General features: G+C 45.9%; 1 protein-coding gene across 1 annotated transcript in view; it reads left to right on the top strand.

The window, feature by feature from the left end:
- The window catches only part of LOC103565322 (cytoplasmic FMR1-interacting protein 1), a 61617-nt gene that overhangs the window by 45420 nt on the left and 1125 nt on the right, over positions 1–15072 (top strand). Inside the window, exons 14-20 of the mRNA XM_070623749.1 lie at positions 1–99; positions 3414–3504; positions 5532–5662; positions 11150–11222; positions 11764–11858; positions 12657–12895; positions 13371–13518. Of these exons, the coding sequence (XP_070479850.1) occupies positions 1–99; positions 3414–3504; positions 5532–5662; positions 11150–11222; positions 11764–11858; positions 12657–12895; positions 13371–13518 (876 nt within the window). The remainder of the gene's footprint in view (positions 100–3413; positions 3505–5531; positions 5663–11149; positions 11223–11763; positions 11859–12656; positions 12896–13370; positions 13519–15072) is intronic.

Genomic DNA, 15072 nt, shown 5'->3' with positions numbered 1-15072 from the left:
TTTGTGGGACCTCCGCACTTCCAGGTCATCTGCCGGCTGCTTGGATACCAGGGCATTGCAGTGGTCATGGAGGAGCTGCTGAAGGTTGTCAAGAGCCTGGTATGTTTCCCTCTGATGTGCTTCCTTCACCCAGTGAAGGGTTCTGCACCCAATTCCAATGTAGAGAGGGGGTTTTTCACTCCACCAAGCAATTCTCAGACACCAGCCGTGTGTCCTACAGTTCAACTCAATTCTGACACTGTCCACCTAGAGATAGCATCAGATCCTAAAGGTTAAAGCTCAGTCCTACACTGCCCCTCTTCCCCTAGGTGCCAATTGCAAGTCCAGGTTGTCACCTTTGCCTCTGACTGACTGGCTGTAAATCAGAGATTTCTACAACGCCCTCCTTGGGTTTGATTAATTTGCTAGGGCAGCTCACATGACTCAGGAAACTAGTTTACTCACTAGATGACCAGTTTATTACAAAGGACATTAAAGGATATAAATCAACAGCCAGATGAAGAGATAGACACAAAAGAGCTTCAGTCTTCATGGAATTTGGGGCCTGGGACAGTGGCACATGGAAGCATTCCGGTTCCCCAACCTAGAGGCTTTCTGAACCTTGTCCTTTTGGATTTTTTGGAAGCTTCATTACATAGGCATGCTTGGTTAAATCAATGGCCGTTGGTGACTGATTCAACTTCCAGTCCCTCTGGCCTCTCTGGAGGCCTGGGGATGGGACTGAAAGTTCCAACCTTCTGATCAGGTGGTTGGTTCTCCTGGCAACCAGCCCCAGCCTTAGATGCTTTCCAAAGTCACCTCATTAACATAACAAAAGATACCTTTAAGGCTCACTTAACTTAGGAAATTCCAAGGGTTTTAGGAGTTCTGTGCCAGAAAATGGGGACAAAGACCAAATACATGTTTCTTATTATAAATCACACAAGGCTTTGAATTCACTGAGATAGAACAAACCAGGGAGTCTTTGTATCTGGACTGTTCAGTTTAGCTCCAAACATACACAGTTTGATTTCTCTCCCATCTTTCTTAATTCAAGAGAAGATCCATGTTATTTTAACTAAGTCATAGAAAAAGTTAAGTACTGTTGATGAAAATAATCCATCAGCAATCTATAAATGAAAATTTGGGAGAGTTTATTCTGAGCTAAAATCTGAGGACCATGGCCCGGGGCCTTTCTTCCTGACGGTAGAAAGGGCACCAAAGAAGTGAGGTATACAGAGTGGTTATATACCCCCAAAGAGGATCTTTCTCATATGATTGAAATGTCCCTTTCACAATAGTCACGAGACTGCTCTGTCAGCACAGCGATTGATGGACACAGCAGGTAGGTCTGCTGTCTCTGTGGACACAGCAGGGTGGCAGGTCTGTTGTGTCAAGCTGGGTGGTCACAGGTGAGCTGGGTGGTCAAAGGTGAGCATAGCAATCAGTTCCTAGCCTGAGGAAAGATGCTTATCCTTAAGAAAATGCCAATGTGGGGGAAGTTGCACCTTTATCTTAAGGCCGTTTGTTCTTGCCATAGTAAATGTTTAAAGCAGATATACAGTGCGTGCTCCATGGCCACCGCCAGGCCCTTTTTGAAAAAACAAAGTCAGGCCAAATTAGGTTTACAGCAAATGGCTTCCTCATATACTCCAATATATCCTATTGCTTGCCATTTCTATTTGTCAGTACCAAAATAGAGCCTTTCTTGTAAGAGAATATTATCCTTTATACGCATAGTCTCCCCTCAACTCCTTTTGTAAAGGACCACCGCTGTTGCCCAAAACTTGTAGGAAAAGACAGTGCTCTGGAGATGGAAGACAAAACAGAAACCAGGAGGGCACTATAGAAAGCCTTTGTGTTTCAGTTGGTGAGCATCTGGGAGGAGACAGTTCTGCGAAGACCCCTATTTTCATTTGTGAAATAGGAGTTTTCTTAAAACAAACATTTCAAAGAAACACTTATGCTGGGGCAAGTGGAGTCGAGCGTGTTGGCCACGAGGAGTCTGAGCTATTGATGGGGGAGGGCTGAGCAAGGGCAGAGGGGGCTCAGCTTTGAGGTGGTGGTATTGGCAGGATACCACTGCTGCTCAAAGGCTCCCGTTACCTTGAGAGAGCCAATTCCCACTTGTAGGGTGGACGGCATGTGCCCCTTTGCTGGGGGCTGGGGTGAAGTCGCAATGAAGGATTCAGATACTCGTCTGTCTAACTTCAGACTGAGGTGAGAAGTTAGTGCAGGAAAGTCTTTTATTTGTCCTTTTGAAAAGGGAGAGAGAGAATATTTGTAGGTTATCATGGATTTAGTTTTCTATGCATAATTTATTTCTGTTTTTAACTGAAAGAAAACTTTATAAAATCTCAATCTTTAATCTTTTTTTCCTTAATCATCTTTCTGTGACTGGGCCTCTTACCGCCCAAGAGGGGTTGTCTGCCTGCTGCAAGACATGCCAGTAGTCAAGAGGCAGGTGGTAGGAGAGAAAGGGTTTTATTACAGCTTGCTAGCAAGGAGAAAGGTGGCCGACTAATGTCCCAAAGAACCGTCTTACAGAACAAGGACTACAGGCCAGTTATATATGGGGCTGGTCTCTGGGTTGGAGAGGCATCTGGTCTTTCTTAGTTCCTGACAGTTTTTTGTTTTACTGGGTGTGCATCACAGACTGGAGCAATGCCCTATACCCTGGTCTTTCAGTTGTCATTGACGGTGGCTATCAGCAGAGACTCTCTGCCCCAGGGTCATCAGATTCCTAAGGAACTCAAAAGAACTAAGTTATCAACTTATAGCAGCTGGGAGGGGCCATAAAATCTACACAACATGTCTGGATTAGTTAATCAGAGGTCATTCAAAGTTATATTATGGTTTCTTTTCTACAGTATGGCTTCGCTTATGTCAACTTTGTGTTGAGCCGGTATCAAGCCCATTTCTTTAATGTTCTTTATTGCCAAATATAGATTTTCATGTCTTTTCCATGATTCACATACTAGTCAAGAGGAAGCTTGAAGCAGAGTTTATGGCCACATAAGTAAAATAGCTATCCATCAGGAAGATGATACAATCATTAGCAGTGCAAAGCAAAAGCTGACAAAATTCTGAGAAGTTGACAAAATCTGCAACTGTGTAGGTCACGATCAAAAACCAATTAGAATACAGTCATGTGTTGCTTAACAATGTATCATTCTGAGAAATGTGTCAGGCCACTTGCCTCCTGAAAGGGGAGTTGTGTTTTAGAACATCATTTAGTCAGTTGTGTCAAGTCACCCTGGTGGAAGCTGCTTTCTTTTTGTGGATGGAATTTCCTTTCTCAGCCAAAGTGATTCTCAGTCCTGGGCATAACCAGATGTTTTACTAACAGACTCTTTCTCAGAAGTCCCCGTGCACTGCCCACAGCCTCCAGGACAGTGGCAGCCGGAGGCTCACACAGCCTGTCTCTCCCACAGCTGCAAGGCACGATCCTGCAGTATGTGAAGACGCTGATGGAGGTGATGCCCAAGATCTGCCGCCTGCCCCGGCATGAGTACGGCTCTCCCGGTGAGCATGGTGCCTCCCTGGGTATGGTGGGGAGGGCGAACGTCAGCCCTCAGGCCACAGTAAAGAGCGTTACTGACATGGATCTCACCCGCTTTCCCCGGGTGGGAGGAGGCAGGAGCCCATGCAGAGCTTGATTGTTTCCAGTAGAACAAACAGACCAGTCTGTCAGCTGGGGCAGGTGTGCCGAAGGTGTGTTGGAGTCACCGTTTTGGGGGGAGGAAGCTGTGGGAGAAGCCAATGCCTCTTAGTTGTCGACGGGTAACAGGGCTCTGAACCCTGTGCCCCTCAGCTCCCCCACAACACCAGGACCTTGAAGATCACCAACCCAGGGAGGGGCAGGAAGCTGACTACCCAGTCCAACTGCTCTGCTGGGCTTGACGGGACCAGGCCTCAAGGGCGCCCCATGAAGGCACTGCTTTCCCACAGTGCAGTCTGTCCCTCTGTAGGGCAGGCTTCCCTTCTGGAGCTGTGGGGCTCTAGGACAGATGGGCCGTTCAGGGTGCCAGGCCCATGTGCCTGACAGAAGCTGATTGGGGCTATCCAAATAAACAGCCTAATGATCCCAGAAGTATTGTTCAGGATAAAATTGGACCATGGGAGCCCTTGTCTCTTAGGAAAACTGCCTTTTGTCTCCTATCTTATAACACTTTCCTGAAAGGTGGACAGCTGTCTCATTAAGTGACTTGGGTCCACTCATGGTCACCAATGAGAGACGTTCTGATGAGTAGTCGGCTGGTATGGCTGAGCTCCCAGGTGGTGCCCAGTACCTGCACAGGGCTGTTCCTGTGTTTGAGGACATGGTGACACGACCCATTGAGCCACTGTGAAGGGAAATAACCATTGGTGTGGCCTTGCTTAGGAGAACTTAACTTCAATTCATTGTCAGAAAGTAGATGAGTAATGCCGGGAAAATAAAACTAGTGCTCATATCCTGACTAGAGATGGGAATTTTAAATGTTGAAGATGAAGCCATTTAGGCCAAATTCCAAGCTGGTCTAGGGCAGAGCTGTGGCCCGCAGGGCTGCTCGTCACATCTCTTGCCCACTGCCACCCGGTGTCAGCACAGAGGCTGGTATAGCCCAGGTACATGGGCATCACCTCGTGGGTAAAGCCATGTTGCTGACAGGTCCCACTCATATGTGCCTGTTGGGGGATGACACACATGAAGGAGTGTTTTTTCCCCTAGAGGGATGAGTTCACACCAAGGAATGTTGAGAACAGAGGTGTGGACATGGTGAGGAAGGGAGAGCCTCTCAGGCAGTCAGGGCAATTCGGGTCCTTGTGGAATGGCATTCAAGGCCCGACCTGTTGGGATGAGGGTTTGAAATCTGGTAGATCTCCCACTTTATTCTTCTCAGGGTTCTTCTGGCTATTCTAGGTCTTCTGCATGACCATATAAATTCTGGAGTCAGCTTGTGGATTTTTGACTGGGTCAGCATTGAAAGTATAGATCAAGTGAGGGAATATTGACTTTCTTTCCAGTCTTTATACCTTGTGTCTTTTCACGCCTTATTACAATGTCCAGGGCCTCGAGGACTATGGTGAAGATGCGTTGTCTTGCTCTGGAGCTCAGGGAGAAAGCTTGCAGGTTTCACCACTGAATAGGCTGTTAGCTGCAGGTTTTTTGTAGACATTGCTGATCAGATTGACTACATCCCTTTCTATGCCTGTGAAGGGATATTGAATTTTATCAAATATTGTTTCTGCCTCTGCTGGAGATGACAATGTGGTCTTTCTCATTTATTCTTGTAATGTGGTGCCTCCTTGGAAGATACAGCCTGACCAAGAAAGAAGCCCTGCAGCCGAGGCCCAGGGCCCAGGTGGTAGACAAACTACTGTTGCAGGGAAGATGTTGGGGTGAGGTGACTTGTGGTCATCTCCATAGCGGGCATGGTGGCAGTGTCAGAGAATGTTTTGTGGCTTGCAGAGGTCTCCTGGCTGTGAAGCCCAGGCTGAACCCTGTGCCCTGCTGAGGCTCAGCCCCTCCAACCTCTCCCAACCCCACCACTCACTCTCTGCCACTGCAGGCATCCTGGAGTTCTTCCACCACCAGTTGAAGGACATCGTTGAGTATGCAGAGCTGAAGACGGTGTGCTTCCAGAACCTGCGGGAGGTGGGCAACGCTGTCCTCTTCTGCCTGCTCATCGAGCAGAGCCTGGTGAGTGGGCAACCCGGCCCCACCCCATGCTGTGCTGAGTCACTCCCCACAGGTGACAGAAGGAGACATCTTTTAGAGGCTTGATTTATTGGGGTTATTCATGGGAGTAAGGGGAGTAAGTGTTGTAAAGCCCCATTCTTTTTTTGTGACTATCTAGATTAATTTGAATTTGTTTCTGACAATTGAAAAACAAAAATGCAGTGTAGCTCTTCATTGAAGAATGTTTTACCATGTGAGCGTTGTAAAAATGTTTTATTATGCATATTTGCTACATGTAAGGTATAAAGCACGGCTTCCATGAGAACTGTCTGCAGTGATGGAAAGTTCCATATCTGAGTCTGTGGAGCACTTGAAATGCAGCTCAGTGTGACTGAAAAACTGATTTTTAAATTTTCATTAGTTTACTTTTCAATAGCTACACGTGTCCCATGACTGCTGTGGTGGACAGCATAATAAAGTAGCAGCCCACCACCACTAAGCAATCGCATGGTGGGAGAGCCACTTTCTCCACTGATTGCCTCCTTGTGGTATCATTTGTGGCCGTCCCTCTGTCCCTTGTATATCATGTCACCTGGCAGTTGTGAATTGGAAAGCCTAGTGAGTGTAACAGAGAATCTCATTGGCCTTCTCTGCCTTTCCCTCATGACCAAGGAGGTGGGCATCTTCGTTTGTTGCTTGGTTCTTCCTGTTTTGTTAAATGCTCTATTTGTGTCTTTTGCCCATTTTTCTACAGCTTGTTTATAGAAGTTCTTTATATATCCTTTATGTATTACACATATTGCAAATACCTCTCCCTGTTTGTGGCTTATCTTTGCATTCCAATAGTGGTGATTCGTCAAAAACTGATACTCTTAATTTGAATGTAGTCTTTTTTTTTATGGTTAGCACTTGTATCTTTTTAAAGAAGTTCTTCCCTACCTAGGGATCATAAAGATATTCTTTTATCTTTTTATCTAAACGTTTTAAGTTTTGCTTTGTACATTTAAGTTTATAATCCTCCTGGAACTGGTTTTGTATGTGATGTGAGAAGTGGATGAAGTTTCTTTCTTTCCCTTTGGGTAACCAGCTGTCCTTCCTCCAGTGGCTGAAGGACTCCTCCTTTCCTGCTTATCTGCAGTGTCTCCCTCTCACCTACCTGCTTTCTGTGGTCTCTTTCTTGGCTTTCTGCCACGTCTCGTTGATCTACCTGTCTGTCCGTGGCATAATAACACATTGTCTTACTCATTATAGCTCTAACTTAAGTCTTGATACCTGATACCTGACAGGGCATGTTTTCTTACCTTCCTCTTCTTCAAGAGTGTGTTGCCTCTTCATGGATCTCTGCTCTGCTCTGAAAGTATGAGAACCGGCTTGCCAGTTGTATTGAAGAAGCATATTGGCATTCCAATAGGGATTGCATTGCATCTCTAGACCAGTTTGGGGAGATCTTTGCTATGTTGCTTCTTAAAGCAGTCTCTTGTCTTCAGGGCCCTGGCAAAGGCAGGGTCATGCTTTGCAGTGACGTGGGCCAGGGTGCCCAGCGCACAGTTCAGGCGTGGCAGTCAGACTGCCAGGCATCCAGGGGCTGAGCCACTGGACTGCCCACCTTACCCCCGCATACACAAAAAAGAAAACATGTTGGCTCATATGTCAGGGAATCCCAGGCCGGTGTGGACACATCCAGGAGCTGATAGCCTCCTGTCAGGGCCTGTGTCTTTTGGCTTCCCTTTGTGTTGCTGTGTTCCTAGGCAGACCCTTTCCATGTAGTGGTAAGGGGGTGACTCCCAGGCCCTCGTTGTCCCTACCACTCGAGACTCGGCATGGACCCTGAGTGAGCAGCCCGTCACGTGCTGCCCTCTCCCACAGCAGGAGTGATGGCAGGACCTGGAGAACCCACCAGAGTCACAGGGCAGGTCAGCAGTTCCCAAGAAGCAGGCAGGCTGACCGGACCAGTAAGCAGCCAGTGTTTAGGGCAGCCTCCTCCAGGAACGTGTTGGGGAGGACTGACTCTTTTACCTAAATATATGTAAATTTTTAACAGCCAGATAAATTAGGAAGAATTCCTTTAAATAGTAATCTCTCATCATGAATTTTAGCTATTTAATATAGGAAAATTTCCTTCAGGTGGCTTTTCCTGAATATACAACGTAAGGTGCAGTCTCTTTCGTCCACGTACATCTAAGCCTGAAGAGGCCTTTCAGTCACTGGCTTGGGTCAGGGTCGGGGAGTTTTACTGAAGGGGGACTGCCTTATAGAATTGATTTAGTCAGTGCCAGGGAACTGTTAGACGGCGGGTTTCTTTTCTGGTCCAGCTTCCCCTTTAGCAAATAAGATAAACTGTCAAAAGCTTTTCTTTACCAAAATAGAAGATGTCAAGGAGGCCTTGTATGAACATAAAATAATTACAGAACCACGGGGGTTTGAAGCTGAAGAAACAGTACTTGTCTCTCGTCAGCTCAAAGGAACAGTCTGTACTCACCGTCAGGGCAATGACCGGACATTTGTTGGCTTCAGGAAGGAGTGTGATGCTCTCTTAGAAACTTAGGGAAAGAGAAAATCTGGAACCAATGCGATCCGTGCCCACCCAGATTCTTAAATTATACCTGTTGCCTCTCGCACAAAATCCCTCTGAGAGTTGTCCAGCACTCTTCAAGGCTCACCACAGTCCTGTGGGAACTGGTGCCTCAGTGAAGGGCTCTTCTAGGTCTTGGGAGCTTGGTAAGTGCCCGGTCTCCGGCGCCCAGCTGACACGGATCCCCGGTGTCTTCCTTCTGAGACCAAGGCCTGTGTCTCAAGTCTTTGCCTCTGGACTTAGCTCCATTTAGTGACAAGCACAGTGCTGGCTACCTGGGAAAGAGGCTGTAAATGGTGGTCACTTGATCTTAAAGCAAACCTCGGCTAAGGAGTGGATGGATGTTTCTCGAACAATGAATAAAAGTGAATGAAAAGGGCAATCTACAATGCAGTTGAGTGCAGTTTTGTTTTCACTGCAGATTCCTCGGCCCATGCTTGAGGGCTCTTGTGAGCACCATGTGTGGTTTTTGTGGACAGGGTAGCCGTGCCTTGCAGGAATGCCTTTGGCCCCTCCTTCTCCCACCCTCTGCTCCCTGTCGCCCCTTTGCCTCTGCCTTCTCTGGCCCCTCCTGTCAGCGCACCTTGTAGAGGTGGTGAGAAGCTACTCCTTCTGTGTTGGACGAGTCTGCTTCCAGGCCCAGCACCAGATTAGAGTTTTGTGGTGTTGCTTTTGTCCTTTTGGAAATAAGGGGTGATGTTTTCCAATAGGTTTGCCAGGGTGGGGCTCTCCAAGTTGGAAGACGGCATGGCTCCTCTGACTGCATCTCAGATGGTTATGCCCAAGTCCTATCCAACCCAGGGGTAGATGTCTTCTTGGTGGTTATTTTGATCTCTCCAAAGAAGGTGGTAATAAAGTATGTTTTGGCATCTGCATAGGCTCCCACTATTGTAAATGAAGATATTAAGAGAAAATGTGCCCTTCAACTTGTCACAACATTAGAAAAGTAGGGTAACCGTCACCCACTTGCTGAGGGCACCAAGTGTGTGGGTGGGGCCCCAGGGGTCCTGTCCAGTGAGGCCATGCAGTGGTGGCTCCGGCTGGCACCAGTATTTGATTCAGTAGTGAAAAATGTTGATCTTATTCTGAATCTGTGCATTGGATAGATAAATCTTCTAGCTTTGTGAAAGACTCCCTAAAACCAACCTAAATGTTTTGGTAATGTAGCTTTTTTTAGCTTGTGCATGTTAATAAACTTTTTGTTTTAGAATAGTTCTAGATTGCTTGTTTTTAATGCTGTTCTCACACTTTTTTCCTGGTTTGGTTTAGGGGCAAAGATTTGAACTCAGTGACAGTGGTACCTGGAAGCAGCACAGATGGCCAGTCAGCCCCTTTGGGGTGGTGTTTCCAGGTGGCAGGCCCTTTACCACCTGCAGAATTCCCCCCGTGTGGCTCTGCCCCAGCCTTCCCACCAGCAGCTCTCTTCCCTTATTGAAGTCTCCCTTCCTCAGTCCATTGGCCTGGCCACTTTCTTGTGTCAGTCACCTTCCAGCTGCCCTCCTACCGTCTGTGGGTGCAGCCAGTCCAATCGCCCTTCTCCACCTTGCTTTTGTCACTTGATAGTAAATACATCCTGGAGACCCCTCCACATTAGTAAGTGGTGACATTCCTCATCCTTTTTATAGCTGCGTAGTATTCCACTAACATCACCTCCTTTTATGTGTTTATATAGTGTGCGGTCCCCATCTGATCCTTTCCCTTGTTTTAGTTTGTCCCTTTCTCCTCCCCCCACACCTCCTTGACCTGCCCAGGGGAGGTGCTCCTGTTTGCACTCGCCCGGAGGTGGCTTCTATTACATATATCCTACATGAAGGGCTCAAGCACTGCTTCTGGCCTTAGAAACAGAAGACAGGGTGTGGAGGGGTCAGTCTCCATCTGGAAGGTCCTGGTGGAGCAGGTGGCGGCTGACTAGCTGCTTCACTCTGTTTATGTTAAGTGACAATGAGACACTCAATGAGTGTAAAAACTCTTCCTCTTCTTGATGTTAGCTTTGGCATCATCTTTAGGGAGATCCTCAGAAGGAAAAATCTCATCAGTCAGTATATGTCTTAAGTTTCTGATAACCATTTCTTTGTTTAATAATTTGCTTTATTACTATGGAATCATAAGATTTCAGGCTGGGTATAGAGTAGGGGACACAAGAGCCCATTCTCCTTTCCTGCCTCTCCGTGGTGAAGGTACCACAATCCAAGGGGCCTTCCTTGAGGTATAAGAGCCCTCAGACTCTGGAAGGATGCCCTGTTCTAGACCATCTTTGGGCTCATGGTGGGGTTTTAGGAATTCTGCAACCCCTGATGTTGAAGTAAATTTTCTCTCCACATTGCATTATTCTGGAGAACGAGCCTTGTATAGTGTAGGGTTTTATACCTCGTTAAAGGAGTTTTTGATCCAGCTACAGGTTCAGGGCAACTGTCCAGAACTTTGTTTGGGGCTCTGAGGGGAATGAGTAAATGCTGCGTACAAAAGCGATGCTGCCCCTTTGTTTCCGCCGCCTGCACTGTTTGCAGAGGAAGCGCCCTTCTTCCTGTCTCTGCCGTAGTGTCTTGTTATAAACTCTGGTTCTTAAGGGGCTGGTCTCAAACTTGCGGGTAGGGCTGCCAGACTGATAAATCCTGGAAAACAAAGGCCACATTCAATGTTGGATTTTACTTATGTCTACATTTAATTAAAAGTAAATAAAATTAAAAATTCCGTTTTTCAGGTGCACTAGCCACATTCCATGTACTTAATACCCACATGTGCCTGGCAGCTGCCGTAATGGACAGCACAGATGTAGAACATTTCCATCATCCCAAAGAGTTCTGTTGCATGATGCTGCTTCCAGTGTTTATTTTACATTAAATGGCAAAGATGTACCTTGTTTTCAGCACCAGATTTGTCTGTCCGTGTTTATGGTGAGAGAAACTTCCTGATGGAACCTTCTCTTTCTTTCTCAGTCTTTAGAAGAAGTATGTGACCTGTTGCATGCAGCACCCTTTCAGAACATTCTCCCAAGAGTCCACGTGAAAGGTGAGCCTGTGTCCCTCTGACTAGGGACTCTAGACTGTCCTTTGCAGAGGTGACCATGGTCTGTGTGGCCAGAGAACGCAAGGCCACTTTTGTTTGAGTTTGCCATCTGTTGAGTCATAACTGGGGGTAATTGGTAGTGTAACGTAGTTAAACGAGTATTGAATAACTGGAATATTTAGGGCTGAAATGATATGTCTTGGATGTGCTTCCAGATAGCATGGGACTGGGGTGTTGAGTATGAAACAAGTGGCGTGAGTTGATAATCATTGCAGCAGATGGCACAGAGGGTTCATTGTACTAGTCTCTCCTTTTGATCACTTTTGTAATTTCCAGTAAGTTTTAAAAAGTGAATATTGAACAGAAAAGCAATTCTGTCGGTTTGAATTAAAATTCAGATGAGCCAGTTCTGTGAAAGAATTTCCAGAGAATCTGTATGATGCTAACTTAAAAATCTGTCATTTATTTTTTTCTGACAAAATTAACCTTTTGCAATTGTTTTTCATACAAAGGAACAGAGTATAAAATATTTTTTCCACTGCAGAGGGGGAGAGACTTGATGCCAAAATGAAAAGACTAGAATCAAAATATGCCCCGCTGCATCTCGTCCCTCTGATTGAGAGACTGGGGACCCCTCAGGTAATGTGTGCAGTGACAGCTGTCTCTGTTGCAAGCTGGGCGTCCACACCAGGTCATCGGGGGGTTGGGGCTGGAGAGCACAGGCTGTAGGTGAAACCCAGACAGAAGTCATCATGAGCTGAGGGGCCTACTCAGGCCTCAGTGTCTCGGGGGGGTTTCCTAACGAGACCTCGGCACAGGTGGTTGGGAAGTTTGAATGAGCTAATACATACGTAAAAGGGCTTAGAACATCACCTGGCATGTAAGATGTAAACAATGTCACTGGTTTTTGTTGTCCATCCTTTCATGAAGAAGGCTTTTCATAGGTTTTTAAGAACAGAAGAGAGTGGGAGTCTCTGAGATAGGAGGCAAGGTATCAGGGTAGAGTCCCATGATTCTATAGCATTTTAAGCTAGATCAAGGTTTCTCAGTCTTAGCACTGTCGCCACTTTGGCCTACATAATTCTTTGTTATGGAGAGTGTCCTATGAACTCTAGGATGGTTAGCAGTATCCCCAGCCTCTACCCACTAGATGCCACTAGACCCACCCTAAGCTATGACAAACAAAAATGTCTCCACATATTGCCACATGTCCTCGAGGCAAAACCACTCCCGTTTGAGAACAGCTTGACTGTGACATATGTTTAATCTTGTAAGACATATAGGTAAGAACTGACATATTTTCTTTGTTGGTGCTTATTTCTAAAAGTCCTCTTCTGCGAGCTAAGATAGTTTCCAGTAAGTCAGATCAAAACGAGAGTAGTTTGGTTTCAGCACTCTGCCTCCTGTTGTGGCCTCAATATTCTGTCCTTCCTACAGCAAATTGCAATTGCAAGAGAGGGGGACTTGCTGACAAAGGAGCGTCTCTGCTGTGGCCTGTCTATGTTTGAAGTCATCCTGACTCGGATCCGGACCTTTCTGGATGACCCCATCTGGCGTGGGCCTCTGCCCAGCAATGGAGTCATGCATGTGGATGAGTGTGTTGAGTTTCACAGACTGTGGAGCGCCATGCAGTTTGTCTACTGCATTCCCGTCGGAACACACGAGTTTACGGTCGAGTAAGTGTGTGCTCAGTGGACAGGGAGGTGGGAACAATGGAAGCTGGCCATGGGCTAACACAGAAGACCGCATTCCTCTAGAAATAGACTAGAAATCTGCTGAGCTGCTATAAAGCCACTTATGTGGAAGATCTTACTTGATGCCCAGAAGGTGACTCAGGGCTAGGCTTTTGGGAGTCTCTGAACCCGTGAAAACTTATGCAAGTCAGGTGGGCATTTTTCTAGATATGGGATCCAGTTTTCCTGAAGTCATTCTTCATGGAGGGTCCACGATCTAAAAGAAGTTTAGGAGACAGTGTGCCAGAACGCAGAAGAGGTGTTTACCAAAAACAGGGACCCACCACCTGCTGCTCAGCATTCCCTTCTTGGCCTGTTCCCAGCAGATGACTTGGTCATTGACATCTGGGACAGACTCATGAAAGACTTCATAATTTTTTATTGATCACCCCGTCTACTCACTGCTTCTTGTTTCCAGGCAGTGTTTTGGTGATGGGCTCCACTGGGCTGGCTGTATGATCATTGTACTTCTTGGGCAACAGCGGCGCTTTGCTGTACTGGATTTCTGCTACCATCTACTTAAAGTCCAGAAACATGATGGCAAAGATGAGATTATCAAAAACGTGGTATGTGGAAGTGTCACCAAAAAAGCATACTTTGTTTATTAAAAGTTTTTCTGGGAGTGTTGTTTATCCCAGTACATAAGTTTTGTTTTCATTTCTAAAATGAATCTAAATATAATCGCTAAGTAAGGCTTAGAAGTTAGAATACTAATTGTTCCATTTTCCTTCTCTTTCAAGGAACTTAGATCTACTTGATATTATAGAGCCTTATAGGATCAGCCTTTTCAGATTATTGGCATACTATTCCAGTCTTCTGGCTTCGTTTGTTGTAGTCAAAGTGTGTTTTTTATACACTAACTAATACACTATTATATTAGTTTTTCTATTGCCCTCGTAACAAATTACCACAGATGTAGTGGTTTAAAACAACATCCATTATCATCTCACAGTTCTCTCTGTCAGAAGTCTGGGTACAGCATGGCTCAGTTGGGTCCTCTGTGTACAGTCTAACAAGGCCCAAATCAGTGTGTCTGTAGGGCTGGATGCTCCTGGAGCCTGAGGATGAATCTGCTTCCAGGCTCATTTGGGTGGTTGGCTGGATTTAGTTCCTTGCAGTTGGAGGACTGAGGTGCCCTTTTGCTTGATAGCTGTTTAGCCCACATCCCTTCTCATGCTTTCTACGTGGCCCCCCTCCTGCCAAGGCAAGTCAAGTCCCTCTCACACTTCCCATCTTTCAATTTTCCTTTCTGCCACATCTCTCCTGCCTCCGGCTGGAGGAAGTTCTCTGCTCATATGATTAGATTGGGTCCACCTGGATAATCCAGGGTTCTCTCTCTGTAACCTTAACTACGTGGCAGAGTCCCTTTTGCCAAAGAACATGTTCACAGGTTCCAAGTATTGAGACATGGACATCTTTGAGAGGCCACTCTTTACCTCCTACACCTCCATTTCCTTGACTCCCTCAACTGTACCTGGAGTACTTTCTTCTCTTAACTAATTTACTTCAGCTCTGTGTTTACTGTTTTTACTTTGGAAAATCATTAGTTTATATTTAAAAGTTCAGTTTGGTTCTTCTTCATATCTTCGTGGTAATTGATCATTTTATCTTCATTGAATTTTTTCCATTTTTTATTTCTTTACACATTTCATGTATTTTATATTCTATATCTTTTAGTTCTAGTATCTGAGGCCTTGAGAGGTATCTAAAACTATGAAATGTTTCCTTGTGTGTTGGATTTTTTGTCAGCTCTTGTTTGAACTTAATTTGGATTGCTTTTCTCCCAAGATTTTCATTTGCTTCTCATCTCCAAGGGCTGTTACCAACTAGGGACCACTTTAGCCTAATTATAGGGTCCTGGCTTCATGGGGAGTCTCTAGGTATAGTCTGGCTTGCTTACAGCCCAGGCTTATCCAACTTCACCCCACTGCTACTGGTGGCATCTGTCCCTGAGGAAGTCCTGGCTTCTGCTTTACCTCCTGCATAGGCAGAATCACCAATGCTTTTTAAAGTTTTTTCTGTTGTCGTGTGTGTGTTCTGTATGCAGTTTTGTTATAAGAGAAGAGTCTGTCAAAGTGTCCTATCCACAATAACTGGAAATCTAAAACTTGTGTTAGATT

Source organism: Equus przewalskii, chromosome 1 (genome assembly GCF_037783145.1).
Source record: "Equus przewalskii isolate Varuska chromosome 1, EquPr2, whole genome shotgun sequence".
NCBI classification, from domain to species: domain Eukaryota; kingdom Metazoa; phylum Chordata; class Mammalia; order Perissodactyla; family Equidae; genus Equus; species Equus przewalskii.
Note: the sequence above shows the minus strand (reverse complement) of the source record. Positions and strands in the feature narration are given on the sequence as shown.